Source organism: Pseudomassariella vexata, assembly GCF_002105095.1.
Source record: "Pseudomassariella vexata strain CBS 129021 chromosome Unknown BCR38scaffold_33, whole genome shotgun sequence".
Taxonomy (NCBI): domain Eukaryota; kingdom Fungi; phylum Ascomycota; class Sordariomycetes; order Amphisphaeriales; family Pseudomassariaceae; genus Pseudomassariella; species Pseudomassariella vexata.
This window is the reverse complement of record NW_024467988.1, coordinates 1-27205: the sequence shown is the minus strand read 5'-3', so window position 1 is coordinate 27205 and position 27205 is coordinate 1. Positions and strand designations below refer to the sequence as shown.

The window sequence follows — 27205 nt, the reverse complement described above, 5'->3', positions numbered from 1 at the left end:
TTCATGGCTCAAGTGTATTACATGGTTGATCAGAACTGATATCCGTCTTTTTCTCCTGAAGTTGTTGACGTAGCGTTTGTCAGCACAAAAACCGGAGCATTGACCTAGGAGGACTCGTTTCACTTGCCGTGCCAGAAACCAATTAATACAAATTTGGAAAGACGGAAGCAGGGTGTGTGGAAAGACCAGAATTCACCCGCTGTCCGATCTTTTACTTTTACCGGCCACGCCCTGCCGCCGAGAAGCTATATACACGACTTAAGCCGCGATCAGGCCGCGATCTCACGATGAAACCGGCTGCGAAGCTCTTCTACTTGTCGCTTTTCGCGCTCTGGGGAACACCAGTCCAATGCGAGAGCAAAATACCAGATGAGACCTGCGCAGTATGTCGACTTTGACAAGTCTTCTTTGTCTCTCTCTGCTCTTGGCGGGCTGCCTGGCAGCATGTCTCGCCACAGACCTCGTAGCAGACGCCTTGCCCTCCCTCTCCCTATATCCTCTCTTATCTAACGCCTCCCTCTTCCAGATTTCGCCAAAGGCGATCGTATCGGATGCATGCGCGTCGTACTCGACCTTGGAAAAACTCAATAGCAAAGTCCGGCCTCATGTCGACGACTTGACACAGCAGACCGACTTCTTTTCATACTACCGACTGAACCTCTTCAAAGAGGGAGGATGTCCGTTCTGGAACGACGAAAACGGCATGTGTGCCAACATTGCCTGCAAGGTGGACACGCTCGACAAAGAAGAGGATATTCCCAAGATCTGGCGCGCGGCCGAGCTGGGCAAACTTGAAGGGCCTGTGGCCAAGCACCCAGGGAAGACAGCGCAAAAGGAACGTCCGCAAAGGCCGCTACAGGGTTCGCTGGGCGAGAATGTCGGCGAAAGCTGTGTGGTGGAAGCCGACGACGAATGCGACGAGCGCGACTACTGCGTGCCCGAAGACGAGAGCGTGACCGCGAAAGGCGACTATGTCTCGTTGATTCAAAACCCCGAGCGATTCACGGGCTATGCGGGCGACGGTGCGAATATGGTCTGGGATGCTATTTACCGCGAGAACTGCTTCCAGAAATCGTCGTTCCCCCACACCGCAGCACTCGGCATGACATCAGTGCCCAGAGGCCCCGCCGCATTTGACTTTCGCGCAGTACTGCAGGATGCAGGTCGCCAGCAGATGCTGGAGCAGCAGGTGCAGCAAGGCAGTCAGGGGACTAACAGTGCACTCACGGGTCTCGGGTTTGAGGACGAATGCCTCGAGAAGCGCGTATTCTACCGCGTCATCTCGGGCATGCATGCCAGCATCAGCACGCATCTCTGCTGGGACTTCCTCAACCAAACAACCGGACAATGGCAGCCCAACACGCAATGCTACATACATCGTCTGCACATGCACCCCGAGCGCATCTCGAACCTCTACTTCAACTATGCCCTGGTTACTCGCGCCATCGCCAAGATCGGCCCCCAGCTGCGGTCCTACACATTCTGCACCGGCGACGATGATCAAGATGCTGCGACCAAGGCGAAAGTTCTAGCGGTCACCGAGGGTGCAGCCGCCGTGCCTCACATCTTCGACGAGAGCCTCATGTTTAAGAACGGTGAAGGCCCCAGCTTGAAGGAGGATTTCCGCAATCGCTTCCGCAACGTAAGCCGCATCATGGATTGCGTCGGCTGCGACAAGTGCCGTCTCTGGGGTAAGCTGCAGACGGCTGGCTACGGCGCAGCCCTCAAAATCCTTTTCGAGTTCGACAATAACAAGACGCCTGGCGCGCCTGAACTCAAGAGAACTGAGCTGGTTGCCTTGTTCAACACGTACGCCCGACTCAGCAGTTCCATGAGCGCGCTTACCGAGTTCAGGAGTATGGTCGAAGCGGCTGAGGCAGCTGAGGAAGACGACCATGTCGAGATTGTCGAGGGTAAGGTTGACGCGATTCCCGACAGGGCGAAGAAACCGCACGCTGTTGCCACTTCGACGGATGAGGAGGAGAAGAAGAACAAGGATGAACAGTCGGATGAGTGGGAGGGCCAAGAGGAGCCATCGAAGAAAAAGAAGAAGCCTGCGAAGGACATGACCATAAAAGAGGTGTTCAAGGACGAATTAAAGAACGTCATCAGGGCCTTCAAGCTCGTCCTTAAGGGATGGGTACAACTCCCAAGAAATCTGTAAGCGCAATCTCCCAGTGACTCGCGCATACTTGGCCATCCGTACTGACGCCCGGGTTCTATCAAGATGGTACATCTTCGTCACAGAACTAAACAGAGCCTGGGAATACTACATCGGCCTGCCGGTTTCGCCTCGAACGTGGAGGTTTGAGCGGCCCAGGATGGATGAATTGTAAAAGAAGAATGCTATTGACGAAGCAGAAAGAATGTGTTCATGGTTGATTGGTTTGGCATGGCATTGTATTGGCAGGCATTTGGAGTTTTGTTTCTGAGACAGCATTTTCGAGCACTGCAATACTGCAGAGGGGCGGCGTCGTTGATCTGGACGCCTTTTCAAAGGGTTTTGCACATGGTTTGACTGCATCGGTTCTAGGACGGTATATTTAGAATGTCCACATACATCATCGTACATTACTCATTGTATCGTCTCATCTCGATTTTGTGTCGCGATATCCCTGTCCCTGCCTACGCTCATTTTCTCGCCTCGTGGGTATCTTACGCGTAAATTCCGGTCTCATTCTCATAATCCAAACATACTAGATTTCCCGGTCCCCAACCACAGCAGGTTCAAATGGGTAACCACATTGCCAATCTTAGCCTTGATTCCATCAACCCGGATCCGCGCCTCTCCAAGGCCCTCCCGGTACTTCACTTCCGAGAAGATATCCTCGGTCAACTGGCGTAGCTCCGCCGTCGGCTCGGAAAAAGACCACGCTATCGAGACGTGGAACGCATCACCTACATCTGCCCCCGATTCCCTGGACGTGTACAGGGTCAGCTGGTCGAATGAGGTGACTACATCGTTGCAACGCTTCAGCAGGGTTGTAAGTTCAATGTTCTGGACCGCTGTCGTTGTCGCCGCGGCACCAGATCCAGGTTCTGCTTTGGCTATAGGAGCTGCCGTCGAATGCTCCTCCGCGGATACCGCTGCCGATGAAGCAGTTCCAACCCTCAAAACCAAGAACGACCTCGCCGACTCGCGCGTGCGATGCCACTCCAGCGCCGTAGGCCTCAACTCGAACGGCGCAACCACCGACGCGCCGACCACCGTCCTAAGCCGTGAGAGAAATGCTTCTTTCTGCGCCGTGAGTAAAGCGACGGGGCGGGAGAGGCTGATGTGCAGGGGTAACGGGGCGCCTAGGTCGGAGGTGAGGAAGGTGTGTAATTTGACTCCTGCTGCGGAATCAGGGCCAAGACCAGAGCTGGAGAGACGCGACTGCAGCGTTGACAGCAAAGAGGCCAGGAGCGAGTGCTCGGCGCCGAGTGGGTGCCATTCGATATATAGATGCGTCGGCCAGTTGCCGACGACGTGCGGTATCTGCCGCTTGCGACCTTGGTGCAAAGTTGGGTCGTCGGTAGTGCTTATTCGGACTGTGGAGGCGTAGAGGTCGTGGAAGGAGGGAGGTAGGGGAGGTAGACCTGAGGTGTCACTGGTTTTACTAGTTGATGAATTTGATGCATCTACATCTGCATCTGTACCTGGCTGCTGGAATGTCTTGGCTTTCTTGGCTGCTGGTTGGGATGAGGGTGACGACGGGTGAGCTGAGCTGTCCTCGTCCGACGACGAGTAGTCTACCAGTGCCATTTAGGTCCATAGGAGGAACTGCCTTGTGACGATTTGCTCTACTTCTCTACGCACAGGTGGTAAGGGCGCAATATCGAGGTGGATGATTCTGCTTCGTCTGGAAAACATCACGATACTTCGATGGCTTGCATATTGCATATTGTCCTTGCTTTTTAGCTCCCGCTTGCCGTCCCGGCTACCCGGCTAGAGGACCGCATTGACTCCGTACCTAGGGCTGGCGAACCCACAAACGTACTCTAATTGCACGTTGATGGCATCAACCGCAACCCTAGAGTCATGTGCCGTTGAAATAGTCTAGCATTGCGAGTACTGACAAGTCTGATGGCAGCTCCAGAATATGCTTGTTCCTGGGTTGTGGCAACTTCACACCTGGTCAATATCAGCTTACAAGTGGGGGTCGGCATCCACTATGAACAAGATGGAATGCCTACCTCGTAAATTCATCCTGCCCCCCAGAGACTCGCGTTCTCAACATCCCCTTGCAAGCAAATGACCAAATGAACGCTGTATCCAACCCCCAGGTGAGTTGTTCTGCATTATTTGACTCTGCTTTGCCGTCTATTTCGTCACCTACTTGCCACGATCGATTGTCTAACTGTCTAACTGTCGTAACGAACTCTTTTACAGGAAGATGTTCACATAAAAGGACTAATCGGTGATATCACCAGGCGTCCCCCGTTCATCAACAGAATTAGTAACTGCAGTAGGTTAAGAACCAACGTAGTATGGTAGTGAACGCAACGCAGTCGCCAATAGGGCGAACCGACGACGCAGCGTATGTATTTAGTCCAGCCATTGGGGCACGGTTTGACATACGGGAGTACTGGTAGAGGTACCGGGGGCTTCGAGCCTATGGCGTATTTAATAATAATAATAATAGTAACTGCAGCTCCGCCACGAATGGCGCTCGTTAGGCCAGCCCTGGATAGAGCTGGGGCATGAAACATCGAAGGATTGCGGGAGGCATTGGCGCCAGCCTAGCCGCCTGGCTGAGCTGATGGCTGTCGGGGTTTTTAATCCATGCCTCTGCTCCTGGAACGCATCGTTGCGCTGCTTCTGTCGTCGTTTCCATTACTTTCAGTGGATTTGTTGATAATCTGCAGCGTTCAGACAGCGTCGAATATGCGGTGTTTTGCGACTACTTCATTGGCGCTGTTGAGTTTACGGGTAGCGTCAGCTTTTGGTGAGAAATTCTTATATCCGACTGCAGGTCTAACTCTGCACTATCTCGACACTGTGAATGTTGAATATCAAACAACTCTTTATAACCCTCGGCTTTATACGTGGTGTTATAACGCAGATAATAATATTATTCGTGAGTGGTTGCTGTATGGAACTGGGAGATAGAGGTCCCTTGACCGAGAATCGAGTTTGCTGATCTTTCTGAAGAACAACGGCTGGACCACCCAGATGGATACGACGCCACGGCTTCTATACAGCTGAACTTCACCACTGGCGTTCGGTGCTGGTTCAACATAAGACATAACGACACTGATTTGGGGTTTAACAGCGAGAATTGGGACTTTGACCATACACAAAGGAGTCAGGTACGGTACCACAGTATTGCTAATTTCGCATGATTGCTCTCATACCATTGTCGAAGCGGTCGGTTTCGAATCCTCACTGACACTGGGTGACTCATAAACAGACAACACTCGGCCTCCCAACCACGACACCTACCGCCTCAGCAACCGTCAACGTCCCAGGGTCATCGGCATCGGCATCGGTAACTACGAGAGCAACTTCATCGACATCCGCAAGTGCCACCGCCGCCAAATCTGGATCCAGTTCTGGGCTTTCGACGGGGGCGCAGGCGGGTATTGGAGCTGGTATTGGAATTGTCGGCCTTGTTGCCGGTGTCGCGATCGCGACACTACTCCTTCGGCGGCAGAAACGAGGAAAAGGTTCAGAAAAGCCGGTTTCAAATTACCCACCTGTGGTTCCCGGTGACGGAAATGGCAACTCACCCATCTACTATTCTGGGTCGACATATACATCTCCGCTCGGTGCGGATGGGCAGAAATTCGTCAACCCCTTGCATCAGGTGGGGTTTAACAGTTCTGTACAGCATGAGATGGATGCCAGCCCATTGGTGTATGAGTTACCTTCTGGTACAGAGAGGATCTCCTGAAGAGGATGGCATGGATTGCAGGAGGTTGATGGGAATCTCTTATGACTGCACCATGAGTACTACGTGTTAATGCACATCTACGAACCACTAGAGCGTAGAGTAACGACGTCGGGAGCCGAATCAGGAGCTTAAATCGAAATGCCCTAACAGGCTGTGAACGCAGGGTTATTGGAGTCTATTCTTATCTGTCCGACATCAACACCATAGATGAATATGTCATGACGGAGCAAGTTTGCAATAATTCTTACAGTTTCAACTACGGTGGGTTAGCTACTTATAAATGCTATGGGAGGAATCAGGTAGTCTTCTCTAGGACAAGAAACTTGCATATTCACATTCACACAAATGTCTGCAACATTCCTGATATTTATCTTACGCGGTTTGACTCCGATATGAGTGCCTCAGCTAAGGCTAAATGCTGAGGTAACGAAGTGTTTCCATGATTTTAAGTGTAATCTCAAGCTTCTGTCCAAACCCCCGCACTATTGATGCTGTAATCGACGCGTCTGAAGGTTTTTGTAGCTGTCTTGACCTCAAGTTCAACGCTGGCTGGATCAGAGACATCGACAGCGATGGCCGGACTCTGATAATCTGAGTTTGTGGCAATGGACTCGCATTCATGCGCGATATCAGTCACAGCACTGTAATTCAAATCGACCAGAACCACCCCTCTTGCCCGATACCACTACCCGAACATTCCAGAGTCAGCAATGGTGTTTCTAAGGGGAAGAAGCAAAATGCTTACCGGCGCCAGTGACTATGGCAACGCTACCAATGAGAAGAGTCATGACGATGCGAGCTCTGCTAGTAGATGATGATGATGAACAGTTCAGTCGCTGCAAAGAGGAGGGTTTCCTAAAAGCGGTCTTGTTTGTACGTTAGGTTTTAACGACGGCTTGTGTCGAGCTGAAACGATGCAATCTATGGAGGATCTTAGTCCAAACTACCAGTGCGAACGCTTAACAAGTTTCGAAATAATCTTATATGGTGATATGTAAGGTCCCTAAGTTATTAGAATAGGTGCCATGAGCTAGCCAAACTATGCCTAACATGTATCTATGCACATGTGGCCGTTGCTTATATTGGTAGTATCGGAGGCTCAAGGTAGTTGGACTGGGATCCACCCTTCGGGAACACATTGCATGGCCGAGTCCCGAAGGTACGAAGAACAGTTCGGTGAAAGAAGTCCTTACTTATGCACATAAATTCGGTATGTTGATATCGTAACACAATGCTCGAATTAGATTTATGGATATTTCCCAGGTTCATTCGAAGTACTGCACGGTTGTATCAGGTTTTGACGTACAACAAGTAGTTTACTATAGCTATGAGTTATATGGTTATACACGCTTAGGAGGCTTAAGCTGGAGCTAGTGTTGGACCAAATTGACCGTCAAAAGACGAGGGACCCACACGTTGTAGAATGAGGTATTTTTGGTAGTTATAAGGTCTGACAGCTAGTCCATCTGCATTCGTTGTAAAGCGTCAATTACTCCCGGCTCATCTTTCTAGCGTGTGGCTCTTATGAGAAGCTCGAAATGATAATTCATTTGCGAGCAGCTAAGACATGTGTCGTGGACGACTATTTCCCTAACATGCTCCACATGCTCCAAACCTATAAAGAGCGAGAATCGTGTATCATGGAAGAACTTATTTTTTTACCTCCCTATCTCGTCTACCTGTGTTACATATAGTCAAAATCCTCGAGGAATGAAGTCTCGCTCCTATGACTTTATACCATATGCCTGATTGGAAGCCTTGCCTTCATGCCTTGCTGATAGCCCCGTAATAATATCTTCACGCCACCTCCAGAGACCGACCCACGTCGCACCGGATCCGACGAATAGCTGCCCAAGAACTACAGCTGAGGCAGCCCTCAGGGCCCTTGACGTTGTGATGTACCCCTGGCACCAGAGCTCCCAGACTGGGTTTAGATTGTGGCTGGCAATCCTTGGTCCAGGGTTTCGATCCCAGAGATGATGGAACTTCGAGTCTGGAACTCGTGTCTGGAAACCTGGAAACCTCATGCCACCCCTTATAAACTTCGACACATCTCTCTTCAAGCTTTGTCTTGTTTATTTTACCATTCGGATGGCGACGTAGTAGATTTGAGTAACGCTGTCAGACGTCGTTCTGCCCAGCGGATGATCAAGTAAACAGTGGGTGCAACGAGGTGGCACAGTTAGGTCATAACTGGTTTACTACACTAGAACACCGGTTACCCGACACCATTCCACTGTTGTTTCGATACGACATTTATTTGTCCCGCTGTCTACTCTTCCACCTATCGCCCAGGGCAAGTGCGACCGTCTGCTTTGTTACGCCGGATTTCTAATTCATCACAGTTGCAGTCGTCCAATGCAAGTGTGTTTCTCCATTGATGAGTTACACACAGAGGCAGTTGTTGGGACTACGAATACGAAGTATGGACTGATTCGTCAGCCGGGCCTGCTAGAAAACTGTCCGATCCCACCTCCGGGCATTTGCGTCATTGCAGTAGTGGTCTGTGCGCCCACCCGAAGCTGTGGCACTACAAGCTGGTCGGTACTGCCATTTCGGGGACTGCCCTGGCAGTGCGATGCGACAGACAATGGCATCCTGTAAAAAGTGGGAACTTACATCATACCAGCCCTGTTAATCAACAACTGCACCAGCTTTCTATCACTGATCATGTCGGGCAGAGAAAACCCGCAAAAGACCTTTATATGAGCCCGAACGCTAGCAAATGTTTCCACTATACAAGATCGATCGTTCAACTTCCTCACACAGAAGCTGCTAACAACGACAACCATCGCAGCGACAGCGGAACGTCTCAGCAAACGAAGTCACTTAAGCAGTCGAACTCGAAGGCTGTCTTTTAGAAGGTCCCTGTTTTCACAAACAACAAAAGCTCTAACGCATAGCCGTCGTCAGCCGCATCACATCAATTTAATCGTGCTAGTCTACTCCGGAGCACTAATCACAATAGACGGCCACACCGAAGTCGCCAGGGACGTCTCCTCAGCTCACTTCAATCCATACTACGCTTCAGATCATCCTGACCTCAAACATTTGCCACAGCCATGTCGGACAGACCGCTAGATCAAATAAAGAGGGATACTCTCCGTGCGGAGCGTGCCGCACACCTCCGCAAACAGAATCGTGAGTGTTTTCTGTGTTTGACTCTCTCCTGTTGCTAACATGATACAGTGGTCGGCGCGGATCCCATCGATGCGTTGGATAACGTTGGGATCGGACGAGCATATCACCATGATGGGCCATACGATGCTACTTTGTTTCAACGGAATAAAGACAAGCGGTATGCACCTGTCGAGGCTGTGAGGGAGTCGAACGCAGAGGCGCTCAAGGCGACCCCCAGGGAACACATACAGGACTCGTTAACCAAGCATGTGCCACTTACGGGCACGGCTGACTTTGCCCCGGGACAAGATGATATCAATGGTCGAAGACTGAGTTATGAGGAAGGTTCCGACCTAATGAGAGATCCAGATGCTCCTGGCGGACCGTACAGTAGATACGAGGGCATCGTAAGTTATGAGTCGGACCCTATGAGAAGAATTCAAGACAGTTGTCTGCCGAGTGGCATAAAGAGCGCTTATGAACCAGCCTTGACCTGAGTACTGACTTTACTCTAGAAATACCACCCCGACGACCTGAAAGGCAAGGGCGAGCCTTCTTACACAGTTGAACGAGAACTTAATAAGCACAAACAACGCAGGGCTTCGCTCGAGATTGATGGTAATGGTGCAGCATACGAGATGCAGCCAACGGGAACGTCGCGCAGTAATGACAAGGACAAAGCTATGGTGCGACAACGTAGCTACAGTGCTACGCATAGTGAAGCCGGCCCCCCATCCTCTCCTCACTCTCAGCTACCACAATCTCATTCTACGGGCAAACACAACTTTGCTGCTGGTCTCAAGAAACGACTGGGAAGCATTCGCCGGAAGCGTGCCGATTCGTAGGGCCGCCGAACTTCACTACATGATAGCTAGGCACGATGTTTTCATTGTTATTCTCGCCTGTATCCAAATAAATACAAAGGGCACGGCAACAGATGTGACCCGGGATGGGAACTGACATAGCTGGGCGGGAATCGCGTCAGGACCGCTATGCATATTTTAGCGGGGCAATTACAACTAAATTACAGTATTTATTTCACGTTATCAACTTAAGTGACACTGGACAACCGGACTATACCACATCACTCCACACATGACACGTCAAGTATGTATTTGATTCACCGAGAACCGTATATATGTGATTCATGAGTACTTGGAACTCAGCAACTTTCTCATGTATCATTTTTATTACTCCGTGGGCGAATCCATTGGTAGCACTTAAGAGAACTAGTAGTACACAAAACACTGTTACCCGACACGAGAAGATGACCCGCACTGCAATATGGGGAATTTCGATTGTTCCGTCATCCATCATCCATCGAGTCCAGCCCTGAACCCACCCCTCCCCAACTCACCTCCCTCTCTCAACCGCTCCGATCCAGTCAACGCAAGTGCGAGCCGGGCTGAGCAGTGTTTCCAAATGCGCTTCTGCAATCCGGAACCTGGAGTATTGCCTCATACCCCACGGCTGAGCATGTATATCGCATTAAACATTACAAGAGCGTATTCATTATTCCCAGCCCATTCTTGGGTTTCTGCACCACGCACAGGCCTATGCGACCATGGCCTCGGTTGCTCTACCACGGTGGTGCTGCTCGTCATTCAAGCCGCTGTCGCTGTCGAGAGGCGAGTGGGCGCGCATGTCATCCTCGTCGTCGTCGTCGTACTCTTGGGCCTTATGTTCGCCAGCGGCAACCCAGGAATCGCGGTCGTTGAGCGGCGCGTCCTGGCCCGAGAGATCAAGACCCTCAGAGCGAGCCTTAATATTGTTGCGCCGCCTCGTGGATAGCGTTCGGGCGCGGGTGGATAACTTTGAGGACACAGCAGCTTTTTGGGTGACCCATTGGGTCAATGCATCTTCGCAATCCTGGATGATGGCCTTGCTGGCTTCGTAACCGTCGTAGGCGGCGCGTGTCTCGCCGGGGGTCACGGGGGTATCGTCGATGAGTTCGAGGAGGTGCTTTCCGTAGCCAGCAATAATGGCGACCTTCTCGCAGTGCTCACGCAGGGCATCGAATTGGTACGTGTAGGCAGCCTTTATCTTCTCACGTGTTATGTTCGACAGCTGGGCTTCAGCGACGAGTGATTCGGCTTCGGCGCGGACAAGTTCCTGTTCGAGGACGACGATCTTGGGTGAGTTGGGCTCCTTGTATTTCAGCTGGGCAATCTGGTCGGCGATTTTTTGCTTGCCTGGTGAGGAGGGGTTGACGTCAGCATTGTGGCACGAGTCTGCTTCATTTGTACAACAGTGCACTCACGATCTCGGCTGGGCTGTACAGAGGCCTCGATGTTTCGGATGCTCTTCATGGTGACGCGATACTGGTCATAGCGGTCGACGTATTGATCTTCAAGCTCGCCGATCTCGTAGAGGAGAACGCCGAGCTTGTCGGTGACATCCGACACATCCTCATCCCCATGTTCGCCCCAAATGGATAGTTGTTGCTAGATAGAGGTTAGCCCACCGTGGCCCCAGAGACAAGGAAGTTATGGCATCATAGAGCCGTACTGCCACATCCATACGCTCTTTAGCTACCTGCTCCAGACTGCGCATCACGTTCTTCTCCATCTTAACGAGTTGTGTGAGCTTCTTGGCGAGGTCAGGCCCAAAGGCGCCAGCCGCGTTTCGGCGGAGGGCATGTCCTAAGTCATCGGTGAGTCCCGCTAAGATGACCGGATTACATGCAACAACCTACCAACAGATACCTTTCCGAACAATCGGTGAGATTTGGTCGTTGACGGCGGCGGTGGAGGGTTCTAACGGCGCAACGTCAGCCGGGAGACCAGCAGCACGGGATAGACGCCAGAACCGCCGAGGCCGTAATACTCACCTGGATCTGCGAAGCAGTCGGCGCCCGGGTTTGGCGCATAGAGTATGTTCGGTGCATCTTGTTTATAGTTTCGGTGACCCGTATGAAGATGCTGATGCGCTTGAGCAACCTTATAAGAATTGTGGGCTCGCTGCGGCGGTAGCTAAACCAAAGCGCAACACGCAAGGTCGGATTGAGGTTATGCGGGATAGGAATGAGCTTTTGGTGACTGACCACTGGTGTCGACGAATTCTGGGACGATGATGATGATGATGATTAGGTATGCGCTGCTGTAGTCGGGTTACGAGGGGCGACGAATCAATCTGGCGGAGTTGAAAAGCGGGTTACGCAAAGAAGGTCAGATGTCAAACGGCAAAGTGGAGCACAGTTGAACCTTGGGAAAGTCTTGGTGCTGCAATGCGCGGGAAGGACAATGTTGGCAGTTAAGTGGAAGGGGCCGAGCAGGGATTTATGGAGGAGAGCGGATTGTCATGGAGCCTTGGGATGGAGATGGGGATGCGGATGGGGATGTTGGTGTACTATTAAAAATGTATTTTCGCCAGAGACGATACGCAGGCTTCGGCACATAGAGCTCGTCTTCGCTACGTCATCACCTGTACAAAGCGGAATAGCGCTGAGAATGGTGTCAAAAATGGGTGTTGTCGAACAGTCCAAGTGGGCTGTGGTCGATCCATGGACCCCGAAGAGGACAAACTGGTGAGGGGGCAGGATCCGAGCGCCAGGGCCTAGGTTGATTAAGTACCATATGTACAATGCATGCTGGTATTGACGTTGTCTCAATGCGTTCCTAGAAGACACGTTTTGCTAAGTGCATACAGGCACAAGAACAAAGAGGAAGATGATGGACTAGGGTAATTGCCCATGGCCAGCTAGGAACAGGGTGTCATCCTGAACAGGCTGGGGCTCTTTGTCTATAAGTTGTTTGAAGTTCGGGTTCTCGGTTCTCTCCCATTGAGTGGCCTGGATAGTGTTCCCGTTATGTCTCGTGATGTTATCCTCTTGAAGTGAAGGCATGCATAACTACTATGTAGCGACTTATATTCTACAATACCAAATAGGTCAAGGTGATGTGCATCGTCAACCTGAATTGAAGGGAAGCTATATAATCAAAATAATGGACCTTTAATGGATCTTTAATGGATCTTTGCTTGACCCGTTGACAGACTCACCAGCCACCGTGGATTCAGCCACACCAAGCTTGCAATCATAGTATGTAAATCTTGGGACAAACCAGCCACAACCTACGCGTCTCGCCTGCACCTGCAAAGGCCGTGATACCGTCACCTGCTGTTTGTCAAAAGAGTCCAGCACTGATCGTTATATCATTTGGAAATTTGATGTGCAGCAACTCAGCTCAGTAATGCAGTGGTGCTTGTAAGGTACTGCCCTAGTCTCCTTTTCTTCCGAGGCACGCGACACGAATGCTCCAGCCTACCTTATCTTAGTATCTTTATGCTTTGACGCGTTTCTCATTTGAGGAGCTCTTTTCACTCATTGATATCGCATCTATAATTCACTCGGAGACTTATGCTGCCGTTGCTATCAATGGTTTCCAACGGCTTTTGATATCTATACTGCAATGATCGCGGATTTATATGAGCCACTGCGAAACTGGTAGTTTTGGCTGGGGGAAGGCTCGATCTCGCAGTTTGGGGCTTGCGGGAGCTTATTTCTAATTCAACTCAAACTTGGAACACAAGCCAGCACGAGCCTCGCCGCTGTGATGGCGTCAATCGAGTTCATCACTATACCTTCCGATGATGAGTCGGGAGATGCTGATGGTTCCGCCCACCATACTAGTCCTAAGCTACCAAAATCCCAGAAGCAGCATAGGCAGTCACAACCATCGCCAGCCCAGTCGGCATCTCAACAAGCCCCCCCTCAACAGCCACCTCGCGCTCGCCAACCCATCAGCCCTCCAGCTCTCACTCGCCAGGCAAGCACAACCGCGCCGTCACCAATGCCTGCAGGCTCGCCTTCGAGAAGCAGCAGGTTTTCTGCCCAGAAGCCCACCACCAAGGAGGAGACCCTGCCTGCCGTCTTACCAGCCAGACCGGGGAGCGCTGTAAAAACTGTTCATCCCGTCACGTCTCCCTCCCAGCTTAGTCAACAGCATCCCATCCACAGGACACCTAAGCATGGGACGCCTAAGAAAATGGACTGGTCCACTGACAAGATAAAGGAGCGCCTGCTCAAATACTGGCTCAATATTGGTAAAGATGGTGCTAAGCTTACTGCCCGGCAAATTCAAATGGCTTGGAAGAAAGATGCCTCCCAAGCCGAATTCGTCTCTAAGAGAAATTGGTTCACGGAGATGAAACTGGCACCGACAGAGGGAGGCAAGGAGACCATAAAGATCAAGACCAAGGTTCGTTTTGCTCAAATGCACAAAGTCATACTGGACCCTATAGCACCCACGAGGGTGGCAACTGACTTGAGTACAGCACATGGCAGCTGGCCGAGGTGGGAAACAGGAGAAGCGTGAACACTACGCCGTCATCCCCATCAAGACTATCGGGGAGCCGGTGCCTGCGTACAGCTTCCATCATGTTGAGATATCCAAGAATATTCTTTCTCCTAACACCATGTTGAACTTCGTGCCACATCTGCGAGACCTGGCTGACGAGGAAGAACCCAAGTACCGACGATGGTTGGAGAATCTCGAAAACATGGACAAGACATCAGGCTTTGCCACCCTTAGCAGGCAGGAGAAAGTAACGAAGACGGCCCAGAAGGAACGTGCCACCATACTGTTGCTTTATCTTGACTCGTGGCTGGATCAACTCGAGATCGAAAACTGCACGCGGTCTACACTTATTCGATTTATGGCCAGTCAAACAGACGCAGTCACTCCGCAGCAAAAATCGAGTATTCTCAATTCCTACAGCGAGGATTCTGGCTCTCCTCGATCCGCCAAGACCATTCGCATGTTCACCGAGGCCTTCGACTGGGTGTTCAACGATATCGACATGGACAAAAGTGCCGTCACATTGCGCGATGTCTTACTTCTTGATAAGTCGGTTGATACCATTTTTGACTCCAAGAAGTGGATGAAGGATACTCCAAGTCAGGTTAAGCCGTTGGAAGAGCAGATGACGGTTGAGTCATTTCTCGAGACGTATGCCTTGCTTGGCTGCTTGATATGCTGCAGTCACTCATGTGAACATGGGGAATACGGGGTTGACAATGAAAGAAAACGGTTCTCGGTGGAAACAGTGGGTGGCCTCGAGCCTATGCTCCGCAAGCAGGCCATTCAAGCCTCAAAAAATGGACACATACATCCGTCTACCCAGAAGGCACTCAAACCGTGCAGCGACGACTGCTATCTGAATGGAAAATCTAACACTCGCGCGCGGGCATGGAACGAAAACGAGACTATGCTCCTCAGGTCGTTCGCCGCTACTCTCAGCGACACAAACATCCCGGTACAATGCGCGACGGCTGTTGCTACTGGCAGACCGTGCTGGGATGTGTGTCGTCAGCTGGATAAGCTCGATATTACACCACCAATGGTTTCGTCGCCAGCACCGATCAAAGTCAAGCCTGTGAGCTGGTACGACCGCAACAAGAAGATGCTTCTCGGTGACTGGCAAGAGCAGACCATTACACACGAGCACCAGAGGAAAGACCACTTCGATCCATGCAATCACGATGGCCCTTGCACCTACTCGAATTGTGCCTGTGTACAAAACCGCCTCATGTGCGAACGTTTCTGTCGCTGCACTGCTGCAACATGTGCTGCGAAATTCACTGGGTGTGCGTGCCATTCGCTGGGCAAGACATGCGTGCCGAAGCAAAAGGAACGGCCTTGCATTTGCGTCCAGCTTAATCGCGAATGCGACCCAGCTCTGTGTGGAAGCTGTGGAGCTTCGGAAAGGGCCAATCCGCGGAACGCGGACGACGATGCATTGTTCACAACAGGCTGCCAGAATTGCGCTCTTCAGCGTGGTAAACCCAAGTCCCTCGTTCTCGGGAAGTCCATGATTGAAAACTGCGGGTACGGTCTCTTCACCACCGAGGACATAGCACAAGACGAATTCGTGATCGAGTACGTGGGCGAGCTTATCAGCCAGGACGAGGGAGTGCGGCGAGAGGCACGCCGTGGCGATGTTTTTGATGAGGAGTCCAATTCATCGTACTTGTTCACGCTTCTGGAGCAGGAGGGCATCTGGGTAGACGCCGCCATCTACGGAAATCTGAGTCGCTACATCAACCACCAGGATGATGCCGACAAGCGTGGTCTGGGATGCAACATCACCCCTAAAATCCTCTACGTCAATGGTGAGTATCGCATCAAGTTCAGCTCCATGCGTGACATCAAGGCAGGTGAAGAGCTGTTCTTTAACTATGGTGAAAACTTTCCCAACTTGACAAAGAAGCTGCTTGATGAGCAGAAGGAAGAAGAAGATGTCAAGAAATGCCGCACCCGCAAGAAACAGGATGATGATGACGATGACGATGACGTCGAATTTAGCAAAGTTAAGAAAGCCAAGGGCGCTCCCAAGGGTAAACGCCGAGGACGGAAACCGGGACGCAAGCCGAAGAACAAGGCATTCGGCAAGGTTGACTCGGACCCCGAAGACGACGATGAGGTTGCCAACGAGCAGGTGCCGGAAGAATATCCATTCCCTGACATCGTGCTCAAGCCACGCAAGCGCAAGCGAGGGAGTAATCTAGACTCCGATTCGGAAGACGAGGAATTCCGGCCAGCTGATTCAGACGCTCAGTCTGCCGTCATGGAACCGCCGACGTCACGCGGCAAGGTACGTCCCCGTAAGCAGCCCAGGGCCGTGGGACAGACGATGCGAAAAACGGGCAGCGGCCTGTTCGGCCGGAACCCGGGTAAGGCCCAGTCGGTTATTCAGGAAGAAGACGAGTCGCAACACACGACGCCCAAGCAACGTGGGCGGAAAGTGCGCAAGCACAGCGAAGACGATGCCGAGGACGATCAGGCTGTGGGCCAGGCTATGGAGGTTGGCGGGGCGGAATCCGATTCTGCGGCCGAGTACACGCCGTCGCGGGCAAGGGCGCGCATACATCGCCAGATGCTGAGGGACGTCGTAGAGTCTAGTCCCCTCTCGGCTCCTGACGACGCGGCCTTTGCGCAGTTACAGTTCGAGCTCATTCAAAAAGACGAGAGAGAAGAGCAGGGACGCGACGGCGGCGCTGATGACAGCGATGCTAGCAGCAACAGGATTGTTGATCGCTCCCGGTCTCGCGTCCGGCGCCGTCCTGCTCGGTACAGCGACTAATAGATTCCTTGGAAACCTCAACGGAGAATGGTACACTGGGTTGGGGCAGTTAATTTGCTTTCACTTGTGGGGAAGCGGGAAGACATCTACATCTGCGTGAGAGCTCCGTACGAGGCTGTCCACTTGCTTAGCATTCGTTAAATCACATTGCTTATAACACATGTAGAGTAGTTAATTTTGGCCGACGAATTCCTGTTGCTGATTAATTTGAAGCAACAAGCCCCGAGGCCGCTTTGCTTGACAACATGGCTGAAAACCAAAGTCATCGCATTGCATTAATATAACCTGGATGTACATGCTCCATTGAAGAGTCCGGAGACTTCATCAGAATTTTGGTATGATGCAATTTAGAATCACTTTCTCAAGCGCTGGGCTCTTGTGCCTCAAGAGTACGTTGGATCGCCCATACATGATACATAATACATTAGGACATATCGTGTGGAATACTATAAAATTTACGCGCAACTGCAGTTATGTGTGCGTGGGGGTGTCTTGCTTGACTGGAGACAGATACTGTTCAGATACCAGTATTGTTACCCAGTGTGCAGAACAGTACAACCTATCAACAAACCCCCAACCTTGAATATGACCAATACATCGACTGCCAATGAGGAAAAGAATCTACATCATTCCGGCCTCAATTGTCTGCAAGTATGAACATAAGTCCAACTCATCATGAACCCCAAGCCCTTCCACTTCCACTTCTTCCCCTAGACTGCTGGAGCCATCCAATCCAGGCTCTATCAGGAGACCAAAAGCGTAGAAGATGTCACTAAACCCGTACATATATCCATAAGTACAGTGACCAGAGTTCTAACCATGCACACCGATTAGCGAAAGACCGTCTCATCCAAGTCCTGTGCCTATTCTGTTTGAGTAACAAAAGTCAAGACAGAGTCAGGAAACTACTGGGAAATGGCCATGAATACTACTCTACCTAACAATTCTCGCAGCAGTGAAGCCGGGCCTTATCCCGCGACCTAGACTACGGACCACGGAGGGATGACAAAAAATCGAGAAAATGATCACGGGTAGGGAGACACACAGACAACTACGTGCTTGGATAAGCCGACAGACTATCATCAGTACAGTATGTACTCCACTATTGATAGCGAACACTTTGCAAATGGTAGTTCACGGAATCTGCCTCGCATCAGGATGTTCCAGAAGTTCGACATGTCGATTGCCTTCTTCGCATTGTGAAGAGAGGGCAGTTATTGGCATCTAGGGTAAACGTCTCATCATATCAATTCGCACAGGATGTTCACAAAGTCTGTGATTAGCAAGTCCTTGAAATGAAATGTCTATGATAACCCTTTGGATACACGGCGTAGAGGAACACAGCACGAGCAAAGCACATATTCCGACATTGTACAGTACAGCCAGAAAGAAAAAAAAATCCCTTAACTGCTACCTGAGGCTAAAAGCTGCAGGTGCATGCCAATTACTTGAATGGCAAGAGGAACCCAGATGATGTACATAACTAACTTCCCCCCTAATCGACCCTTCACGAGTAGGAAGTCCCCGACTCACACACACTTCAGGTCAGTACAGTCCTGCCTCTAGAAGTTTCATCCCCTGATTTCCCATGTCCTCGCCGCGTAGACTTCTTGGTACCATCGCATATTGCACGTGAAGCAAGACCATTCCAGGCCCGCTCCCTCACCGCAGAGGAGGATTGTTACACCCTTGCCCTTTGCTGATGGTTATTCCAAGGCTGACGTAAAGAGAGACAGGTTGCCTGCACCTCGGAGCTTCATATCCTTGTCGTAGCCTGGCATTCTCCCTCTTCTTCGTACATGACTTCAAACCCTTCCGATCATTTTCATGTGCAAAATTCCATCTGGGCTTGATGGCCACCCTCTAGACGGGACGACTTTTCGTTTCCATGAATGGTGGATGGATGGGTCGCTCGCTTCGATGCGTTTGATTGCTCTTGACTGTGAGAGCCGTGCTTACTCTTCTAACTATAGAACCTCCATTACAATGCTTGAACGGCTATACGCTCTGCGGGTAGACAGCCGCAGGCTGGTTTATATAATCAGCATTGGCATTTACAATATTGGACACAATTAACTTACTGGACTGTGAAGCATTGTATTCCGCTTGTTTCTTCCTTTCTTGATGTGGCTCTTCAATGCGGAGGAATCAAGAGGCTTCAATAATTCGAAACTGCAAAGAAGCTCCGAGGAAACAGACATGACTGCTCCCCAGTTGTCAAATTCGCCACAATACTAAGTCGGTCAGCATTTCACCCCTAGAAGTGCGGAAAAGACTCAAAACTTACGTTTGGTGCACTGAAAACCGTGACCAGAACCCTGTCGTTAAAGAATTCATAGCCGTCTTCCACAACCATGTGAGCACGGCAGACCAAATCGAAGTCATGGGTCGTAAGGAAGTCGGTGATAACCTTCTTGCCAAAGCAGTAGCTGACGCCCCGTTCATTGGCCTCCCAATCTTGCTCCATATCGGCAGGATCAGACCACAGCAGGTCGTTCAGCAGACCATAGTCAGGCACATCTGTCGGTCGTGCGATGTTACGGATGTCATCCATGTGGCTCAGCGCAGGAGATAAGCCGCCATGAACACAAAAAATCTTGCCCGCAACAATAGATGCAATAGGTAGAGTGTTGAAGCAATCAATGAATGTCTTCCAGATTTTGACATTGCACCTACGCTTACACTCGTCGTAGAATCCGTAGACCCTGGTGACATTGGCGCATTCGTGGTTGCCCCTGAGAAGGAAGAAGTTCTCGGGGTACTTCAGCTTGTAGCACAGCAGCAGCAGGATGGTCTCCAGGGACTGTTTGCCGCGATCGACGTAGTCTCCAAGAAATAGAAAGTTAGCACTTGGTGGGAAGCCACACATCTCAAACATGCGGATGAGATCAGTGTATTGGCCGTGGACGTCCCCCACGATCTTGACTGGGGCGTCAAGCTCTAGCAGGGCCGGCTGGGAAAGAAACACTTCGCGCGCCCTTTGACAGATGGCAACGATCTCGGCGTTCTTAAGACACACGCTCTTCGTCACTTTGCCCGCATAGGCAGCATCCAAGAGGCGCTTGATGAAGTCGTCCAGATCAATATCCTTTATATCGCCTATAGCTACACCTCCCAACAGAGGGGAGTCCGATTCCTTGGGGGTGCCGGCGGCCGTGGGGCTTCGGGAAACCACGTTGATGGAATTGTCCTTCTTAACGAGGATGGATTGGCCAGGCTGCTGGGGAAGCTGCGGGTTGGGGTTCACACCTGCCGACGGCGGCTGGTCGGAAACGTGATCGACTTCACCGCTGGCCTGGGCGGCAATGATGTCTCCATGGCCAGTCTTGAGGGACGCGGAATGGACGGGCGACGGTGGTGGCTCGGGCTCTTCCAAGGGTGAGCTAATGCTCGTATCAATCGACTGGGGCGACTGTGGCGATTGGGGAGCCGACGGGCGTGATACCGCCGACTTGCTGCTCTTGGCTGATTTTACAGATGCGCCATCCGACTTTTCGGCGATTGCGTCGCCGGTAGACAAGAGCGCCGAGTTTCGTGGGCTGTCCGTCCTTCCACCACCCGGTATTTTCGACCGTAGCGACTTAAAGGAGCGCGAGGACTCCTTCGTGTCTGATCTGGGGAAAGATGGATAAGACTGCAGGTTGTCCCCGCGGTCAGCGGCACCGGAATTCTTGGACGACCCGCTCTCCTTCGAACTTTGATTTCCCATGGCTCGGGCCAAATGTCGTGATCGGCGATGGTGTCGATGACTGCTTGTTAACCGTGGTGTCCACACTGTCCACCGCTGCTACACCCGTACCGAGCGACTTGAGGGGTCGTGATTGATGCCCGGGATAGCGTCGGTCGGTACTAAGGAGGATGGAAAAGCCGTTCGAAGACGGAGAGGGAGAGAGCGGAGGAAAATCGTGGAGCCGTTTTGTTCTCCGTCTTTGTAGCTGAAAAGGTAACAGGTTAATGCTGATCCTGGGTTTCGGTCGGGAACTCCACAAAGTAAGAGTCAACAGACTTGTCGGAGGAATAATAGCGCGGCCAGATGCTAACAGTGTTGTGTTGCGAGGCTATGACGATATGGGTAGTGGTGGATGATGACTGGGTGGAAAAAGACGAGTCAATCTAAGTATCTGGCGATTATCTACGCATCAGCCGCATTCGCCTCACGGGGGAAGCCAAGAATTAGCTGTCGCGTGAGTGAGGGTTGTTGAACGGCACAACAGGGAGCCAGAAGGGCAGATGAGTGTTGACGAGGAAGATGTGATATTCACAAACACCCGAGAAGGATGATCATAGACTTCTAGTTCGTTGATGTTGAATAGTGATGGAAATGCGGGGGGAGTAGGGGGGTTTCGCTCAGATGCAGCGACCAGACGATAGGCGGACCACAAGACTGGTTGGCTGGCTAGCTGCTCAGGTGGAAAGGACGAATGGTAGTGGCAGTTGAGCGCAGCAGATTTCTGCGCGTATGATACATACCGGGAAGGAAGGTAACTCGGGCGCGACGCCAAGCAACGAGGCAGGAGCTAGCTGATCAAATGTGGTGATGCTGTGCTTAGAGCTCTTTGCGCTTCGATTGTCATTAGCCCGGCTCGCATAGGACAAGATGTAGCGGCCAGGTGTCCCGATTGACAGCACGAGATGCCAAGATCCGAAGCGTTACCACGCAGTCCAGACAAGGCCAACGAGAAATTCAAGTCGACGGCCGTGAACGTCGTTGGCGCTGCTTTAGAACAACCCTGGCGATATCGGATTTGGCTGAAAAGATGGTGTACCACGACGGTTGTCTCGGTTAATTTCTGTAGGATGGATGAAATGCTATCAATAATTGGACTGTATGGGTTACTACAGCTTTGAACTCAGGCACACATGCAGATTTATTAGTCGAAGTTGCGCCCGCGGCCCGCTGAAGTGTTGGAGTCGGTCGGGGCTCTGGGTCGGGCTGGTAAGGTTTTGGTGGGGCACTCGAGGCTCCAGAGTCAAAAAAGATCTTCCACATCAATACTTGTTAGGGAAGTGTTCAGTGCAGAATTGGGTTTGTGGGGAGGGGGGCCACTCGAGAGGCTCTAGAGTTGGACCAGATATTTGAATTTACCTCGATCTAAATCGGAATAGATAAGAGATGACAGTTGCGCACGCAATCGACTTTGTGATATTGGTGCAATAGAGGGCGGTTGGTTTGAAGTTGAGTGACTGAAAACGGGTCCTGGTTAGCAGATGCCTTACGCAAGTGCAGGCCCCAAATGGAAGCAATTCGATACACGCTGGCTTCTGGTAGCGTGTGATGGTGAAAGTTATGGCCTGTTGCCCCGCTTTGAGAGTAGGTAATCCGTGTATCGTGAGTAAGAAAATATCAGCCCAGACGTCGCCCGGTGTGGAGTCGGTCGGATAAGTTAGTCGGTAGGGTGTGAAGATCGGTGTAGGTAATGACACCAAGGGCGTTCAGGCATTGAAGCAAAAGGATCCTCCACGAGGACTCGGCTGCATCACAACCATACGATGTATTCAGGGCTCTGGTGAGTGGACGGCGGTCGTGGCGGTTGCCGGTAGCTTGCCGGGGCTTATCAATCGCACGAAGAGCCGCCCCTCCTCTCCAGGTTCCAAGTTTCCAAATCAACCGAGATCCCGTACTGCAGGATATATTATGGTTCCATGCCAGACGTCGAATCGCCTTGGCATCTGTCTTGCGCATCTAATTGGATAGGACTGACAGACTCACACAAGTCTGGGCCGAACTCTGGCATTCTAGTTTTCTTAGCATCTGCGTGGTTGGAACCACAAGGAAGGCCGCCTACCTTACTTACCCTAGCGACCTAGGCATGTCAAACTGGTCAACTTGCTTTGTTTGTTGCAATGAGGCATGCTAGGAGTTCAAACGATACAGGAGGACTCTTTGATGCACCGAGACCTCTGTAGTGGAATTCCGATTTGACGAAGGGCTTCCAGTTCCAATGTCACGATCTTGCTTGTACAACATCCACCACAACTGTTCAAACTAGGATACCCTTTCGACTTCAGTGCCCAAGTGAATAGCATTCAAACTCAATTCGGGTTTTCCGTTGCAGAAAGAGCTTCCATCCCCGTCATAGCAAAATTGTCCAAATTTGCAAGGATGTCGGGCCCGATTGGTGACGATGCTAAAAATTGCGCTAATGAAGCTCATCGGGTAGCAAGTCGAAGAATCAATGTGGTCCGGTTTCTTTCCAGTATAAAATTAGTTGTGTGCCACTACTCCGTACATGTTAGCGCAAGTACCGACATTGGCTACATAATGAAGATTTGGGGATGAGGACAATTACTGCAAGCTCCGATATTCTCCATGGTCAAGTGTACTCGGTAAGCGATGCTGATTTCCATGGACCCCTTAAAGATTCTTATATCAGTCTCGATCGCATATGCTGTATGCCCATACACAATGCCCAGACCAGTTCGAAGAATAAGAATTAAAGTAGTATACCCAATGATGCTTATTCAGCGACGTATGTAAAGATGGCCACATATAGGCATTGGACAAGAATAACTCTACCTAGGGTGGGTGATACCACGTTCCGAGCGTCATGCCGGTAGCCGAGCCCTGGAGCCTCAAGTGATGAAGACGGGTAGGTCAAGACCGGTACATGTGTAGGATCTCTTTCAAACTGTTCTCCTCCCATGCAAAGCTGTCCCTGTGCGAACGCAAACGAGAGTTACGAAATATATGGCTTTGTGTGGTCCGCATCAACTCACCTCATAGTGCATGACAATCCTGAAAGACGACAAAAGACGACATGCAACATTTTCTTCCTGAGCGTTATTTTTAGGAACATGCTGTTTCATTGGTCCGGGCCTTTTGGGGGAGGGACTATGTGCCCAGCCACTTTGCGATGCTTGAAAATCCGATAGCCCCGGTTCTGCGCAGGACCATCACCTGTGACGTCCCAAACACCCGACTCGTGCTTGTCTTGGCTCTCTTCTCTCCACTAAAACGTCGTCTTGGCACGCTGAAATCCACAAAAGTTTGCCCAACGCCGCGTCACAATGGGCTGTCCGCCACAGTACCGACGTATTCCTGATGTCTTGATCGACCTCAGCCTGCTCTAAGGTTGTGATCAATAAGAACTTGATTTGTCGCGTCCACCGCTCCTCCATTCCTCCACGAAAACAAGTTGACGTAGTTGGAATAATTAAGTACCATAAGTTCTTGCCGCCTTGGGGCAATAACGAACAAGCTCTGATGACCGAGGACGCAGAATCGGCTCGTGCCAAACTCTCCAACGGGCGGGTTCTCCGCAGCATGCAGGGCCTGGGCTGGCTGTTCAACGGCTCCACAACATAGACGAACCAGCAATGCCAGGTCTTGACTCAACTCCAGCCTGACAGGCCGTCGTAGCATTCCAACAAACGAATTCAACGAGGGATGGGACATACGACGGGACACTACTAAAGGACCACCAGCAGATAATGTCTGAGGTAGATCATGGTTGTCCTCTGGGAGAGCGGCCAGCAACAAGATGCTTTCGGCCTCTACAGATGCTGCAGCATAGGGTTTCACTCCCCGGTGCATTTGTACAGATTGGGCCCTAGCCTCTGAATGTTAGCAATCAGCAGTCGTCAGCACGAAGGATGGAAACAATTTCGTGTGCGTTAATGGGCTGGGATAGCAACTGTAGCCCTGGGGAACGCTCGTGCCTGACTGGCCGCAAAACGCATCCTGATTGGGGCTGTGAGGCACTTAAGCACGCCTGGCAAGCCACTCGGCCAGATTTCTGGGCCGGCATCACAGCTGAGAACTCTGCTTTGACGGTGCACAGCCTCCCCTTACGCATCCATCAATTAGTGGTCCCCCTTCTTGCCACCTCTATGCGATTTAAATACTGTTTGCTCGCCTGCACCTGTTCGTCTTCGCCTTCCGCACAACGTGTTTCCAGTTCATATCAACAATAATAACACTACCAACAATCATTAACCCATCAAGACAGTTTGCCCTCGTTCGTCTGTCTGGGTCTCCGGCATCGATACCTTCTTCACTCGTTGGAGGCATTACGTCATCACAAGTACCACTGCGTATCCCTACCGAAAACAAACAACTGCAACAATCATCATGGGCGTGGGAAGAGTCGTGTGTGTGGCACTGCCATTCATACTCACAATATGTAGCATAATCTGCATGCTGGTTGCTGGCCTTGCCGGTGTGACCAACGACAGCCTATACATGTTCCAGGTCAACACAACAGATCTAACTATCAGCCCTGCTTCGGTGGAAAGCTTGCTTAAGATCGCGACTCGCGAGGCCACACCTGACATCGAATGGCATGACAAATCCCTCCTTCAAGGAGACTCCGGTACCACGAGCAAGCAGACAAGCGACAGCGACAGTACCAGCACAACCACCGATGCTTTGACCAGCAACATCACAGTCGCCGACCTTGGTCTCGCCGACTTGTACGACATCACCCTCTGGGGATACTGCCTCACTTCCCAGAGCGGAAGTCGCAATTGCACTAAGGGTAAATTCAATTGGGCTGAGGCTGGTCTGAACACGTCCAAACTCACTACTGTTGGTTCGAGCGCCGGTGTCAACGTCACCCTTCCCTCCGAAGTCACCACCTCCTTGAACGCCTTCATCACCGTAACGAAGTGGACTGAGGTTGTCTACATCATCGCCATGCTCGCTTTGGGTCTGGAGCTCCTGTTCGGTTTCTTCACTGCTTGCTCTCGCGGCATTTCTTGCCTCACATGGATCTTCTCCGGTATCGCTACCATTGCTGTTATTGCCGCTGCGTCTATGATGACGGCTATGTCCGTTGTTGTTGTCGGCTCGGTCGAGGCAACTGCCAAATACTACGGAGTATCCTCGAGCTTCAACAGATCCTTCCTCGCTACCGTTTGGATGGGTGCCGCATTCGCTATCGCTGCTGGCCTCTTTTGGATGTTCACCATTTGCTGCTGCAAGCCCGAGCGTCGCTCCAACAAGCGTCACATGGACGAAGGCGAGAAACTTGTCCCCAATGGCGCCTACGCGCCCCTTCACGACGGTAACAACCCCCACGCCTACAACCAACAACAGTACGGGGTTCCTCGCCACCAGAGTCAAGGTCGCTCTGACCTCGCGTATGAGCCCTACTCGCACTCCCGCGTGTAGAGGCAGAGGAATTTGGATGCGTTGATAGGATTGTGGTAGCATTCATTACCAGAAAGAATATTGAAACACTGCCGTTGCATTTGATGGCGTTCGGGGACCTGATATGAAATGAATGAGAATCTTCGTACATAATTGGGAATGGGGGAATTGGGAATTAGGATGAATAGAGATGGAACTGAAAGGTGAACCAATACCCAACTGTCTTCTACATATAGAGTTACGCCATATATTACGACTCCAGACCTGTCCTATTCTGTTTCAGCCTGTTTCACTTCAACCACGATTGATCCTTGTCATAATTTGAACACATGAATGATTCGCAAACTCTCTATTGTCACCAAAGATATCTCATACTCCACATAGCACACTCGGCAACGCTTTGTCATACATAACTGAGATGGTCTCTTTATCATGAGATTTGGGCTTGTCCACATAAACATGATTAGTTACGATTCGAATGGTACTATTGGCTGCTCGGTCCTGTAGATCTATGCAAAGTTCCACATACCCTCACTTTTTGACCTACAAACTCCTGGCCACAATTAAAGCTTGCAAATTATGTCCCTATCGACGCGATCACTCTGTCGTGCGTCATAGGGATATCTATCGGGCAACCCGAGTGACATCTTAAACGTACCAAACACGTCCGTCTGCTCTGTCTCTTCCTTGTTGTGTAATCTCATACACCTTGAGTGTATTCTCGGTCCGAAGCTGCTACTAGCACCCCCATCCTCGTCTCTCACCACATTCTCTTCTTGTCCCTCTTCACTTGCCGCTTTTGCATTGCCCCACTGTACCACAAACTGCACAATATTCTCCCGCTTCCCAACTCTCTGCACTTGCACAGGGCCGTGGCGAGTATCAAATATGTCGCCGCCACTACACCCCTATTTTGGGGCTTCAGCGGCAACCCACAGACCAGACACCCTCCGACCAGACACCCTCCTAGAGTCGCTACACCGCACGTCGGGCAGTGGCGTGCATGCGCAGTAGTTCAGGATTACCGAGCAAGTAT

The 27205-nt window shown here is 51.2% G+C and overlaps 11 protein-coding genes across 11 annotated transcripts; 6 read left to right on the top strand and 5 right to left on the bottom strand.

The window, feature by feature from the left end:
* Positions 1-287: 287 nt before the first annotated feature.
* Positions 288-2336, top strand: BCR38DRAFT_357688 (endoplasmic reticulum Oxidoreductin 1-domain-containing protein; the record flags this gene model as incomplete). Its single annotated transcript, XM_040857125.1, has 3 exons — positions 288-383; positions 527-2160; positions 2228-2336. 3 exons carry the CDS (start codon positions 288-290, stop codon positions 2334-2336), a joined length of 1839 nt encoding a protein of 612 aa, XP_040709238.1.
* A 235-nt stretch (positions 2337-2571) lies between these two features.
* Positions 2572-3875, bottom strand: BCR38DRAFT_453424 (U6 snRNA phosphodiesterase Usb1). Its single transcript, XM_040861596.1, has one exon. It carries the CDS (start codon positions 3743-3745, stop codon positions 2681-2683), a length of 1065 nt encoding a protein of 354 aa, XP_040709237.1. The 5' UTR covers positions 3746-3875; the 3' UTR covers positions 2572-2680.
* Positions 3876-4023: 148 nt separating this feature from the next.
* BCR38DRAFT_453421 (uncharacterized protein) lies at positions 4024-4523 on the top strand. The gene has a single exon (XM_040861595.1). It carries the CDS (start codon positions 4243-4245, stop codon positions 4402-4404), a length of 162 nt encoding a protein of 53 aa, XP_040709236.1. The 5' UTR covers positions 4024-4242; the 3' UTR covers positions 4405-4523.
* A 25-nt stretch (positions 4524-4548) lies between these two features.
* BCR38DRAFT_147679 (uncharacterized protein) lies at positions 4549-5404 on the top strand. The gene is made up of 3 exons (XM_040853685.1): positions 4549-5073; positions 5135-5292; positions 5394-5404. Exons 1-2 carry the CDS (start codon positions 4766-4768, stop codon positions 5229-5231), a joined length of 405 nt encoding a protein of 134 aa, XP_040709235.1. The 5' UTR covers positions 4549-4765; the 3' UTR covers positions 5232-5292; positions 5394-5404.
* A 1853-nt stretch (positions 5405-7257) lies between these two features.
* BCR38DRAFT_453412 (uncharacterized protein) lies at positions 7258-8249 on the bottom strand. The gene is made up of 2 exons (XM_040861594.1): positions 8228-8249; positions 7258-8172 (listed from the first exon to the last, which is right to left on the bottom strand). Exon 2 carries the CDS (start codon positions 7901-7903, stop codon positions 7601-7603), a length of 303 nt encoding a protein of 100 aa, XP_040709234.1. The 5' UTR covers positions 7904-8172; positions 8228-8249; the 3' UTR covers positions 7258-7600.
* Positions 8250-8803: 554 nt separating this feature from the next.
* Positions 8804-9644, top strand: BCR38DRAFT_147567 (uncharacterized protein). Its single transcript, XM_040853683.1, has 2 exons — positions 8804-9017; positions 9066-9644. The coding sequence occupies exons 1-2, from the start codon at positions 8939-8941 to the stop codon at positions 9491-9493; spliced, it is 507 nt and encodes a 168-aa protein (XP_040709233.1). The 5' UTR covers positions 8804-8938; the 3' UTR covers positions 9494-9644.
* Positions 9645-10550: 906 nt separating this feature from the next.
* Positions 10551-11883, bottom strand: BCR38DRAFT_491434 (sphingolipid long chain base-responsive protein LSP1; the record flags this gene model as incomplete). The annotated part of the gene is made up of 5 exons (XM_040864664.1): positions 10551-11188; positions 11257-11440; positions 11505-11638; positions 11692-11752; positions 11827-11883. The coding sequence occupies 5 exons, from the start codon at positions 11881-11883 to the stop codon at positions 10551-10553; spliced, it is 1074 nt and encodes a 357-aa protein (XP_040709232.1).
* Positions 11884-13325: 1442 nt separating this feature from the next.
* BCR38DRAFT_147500 (uncharacterized protein) lies at positions 13326-17240 on the top strand. Its single transcript, XM_040853682.1, has 2 exons — positions 13326-14194; positions 14271-17240. The coding sequence occupies exons 1-2, from the start codon at positions 13550-13552 to the stop codon at positions 17076-17078; spliced, it is 3453 nt and encodes a 1150-aa protein (XP_040709231.1). The 5' UTR covers positions 13326-13549; the 3' UTR covers positions 17079-17240.
* Positions 17241-19076: 1836 nt separating this feature from the next.
* On the bottom strand, positions 19077-20787 carry BCR38DRAFT_491432 (calcineurin-like phosphoesterase; the record flags this gene model as incomplete). The annotated part of the gene is made up of 3 exons (XM_040864663.1): positions 19077-19106; positions 19160-19312; positions 19366-20787. 3 exons carry the CDS (start codon positions 20785-20787, stop codon positions 19077-19079), a joined length of 1605 nt encoding a protein of 534 aa, XP_040709230.1.
* A 3206-nt stretch (positions 20788-23993) lies between these two features.
* On the bottom strand, positions 23994-24737 carry BCR38DRAFT_453398 (uncharacterized protein). Its single transcript, XM_040861593.1, has one exon. It carries the CDS (start codon positions 24610-24612, stop codon positions 24136-24138), a length of 477 nt encoding a protein of 158 aa, XP_040709229.1. The 5' UTR covers positions 24613-24737; the 3' UTR covers positions 23994-24135.
* A 297-nt stretch (positions 24738-25034) lies between these two features.
* On the top strand, positions 25035-26419 carry BCR38DRAFT_147368 (SUR7 protein). Its single transcript, XM_040853681.1, has 2 exons — positions 25035-25305; positions 25408-26419. Exons 1-2 carry the CDS (start codon positions 25150-25152, stop codon positions 26188-26190), a joined length of 939 nt encoding a protein of 312 aa, XP_040709228.1. The 5' UTR covers positions 25035-25149; the 3' UTR covers positions 26191-26419.
* The last annotated feature ends 786 nt before the right edge of the window (positions 26420-27205 follow it).

Coding starts and splice junctions, on each gene's coding strand:
- BCR38DRAFT_453424 (XM_040861596.1), bottom strand. CDS start 3,745: ATGGCACTGGTAGACTACTCGTCGTCGGACGAGGACAGCTCAGCTCAC.
- BCR38DRAFT_453421 (XM_040861595.1), top strand. CDS start 4,243: ATGAACGCTGTATCCAACCCCCAGGTGAGTTGTTCTGCATTATTTGAC.
- BCR38DRAFT_147679 (XM_040853685.1), top strand. CDS start 4,766: ATGCCTCTGCTCCTGGAACGCATCGTTGCGCTGCTTCTGTCGTCGTTT. Junction 5,074..5,134: donor ATTATTCGTGAGTGGTTGCT/GTATGGAACTGG, acceptor ATCTTTCTGAAG/AACAACGGCTGGACCACCCA.
- BCR38DRAFT_453412 (XM_040861594.1), bottom strand. CDS start 7,903: ATGAGGTTTCCAGGTTTCCAGACACGAGTTCCAGACTCGAAGTTCCAT.
- BCR38DRAFT_147567 (XM_040853683.1), top strand. CDS start 8,939: ATGTCGGACAGACCGCTAGATCAAATAAAGAGGGATACTCTCCGTGCG. Junction 9,018..9,065: donor ACACCTCCGCAAACAGAATC/GTGAGTGTTTTC, acceptor AACATGATACAG/TGGTCGGCGCGGATCCCATC.
- BCR38DRAFT_147500 (XM_040853682.1), top strand. CDS start 13,550: ATGGCGTCAATCGAGTTCATCACTATACCTTCCGATGATGAGTCGGGA. Junction 14,195..14,270: donor CCATAAAGATCAAGACCAAG/GTTCGTTTTGCT, acceptor ACTTGAGTACAG/CACATGGCAGCTGGCCGAGG.
- BCR38DRAFT_453398 (XM_040861593.1), bottom strand. CDS start 24,612: ATGCACCGGGGAGTGAAACCCTATGCTGCAGCATCTGTAGAGGCCGAA.
- BCR38DRAFT_147368 (XM_040853681.1), top strand. CDS start 25,150: ATGGGCGTGGGAAGAGTCGTGTGTGTGGCACTGCCATTCATACTCACA. Junction 25,306..25,407: donor TAACTATCAGCCCTGCTTCG/GTGGAAAGCTTG, acceptor ACGAGCAAGCAG/ACAAGCGACAGCGACAGTAC.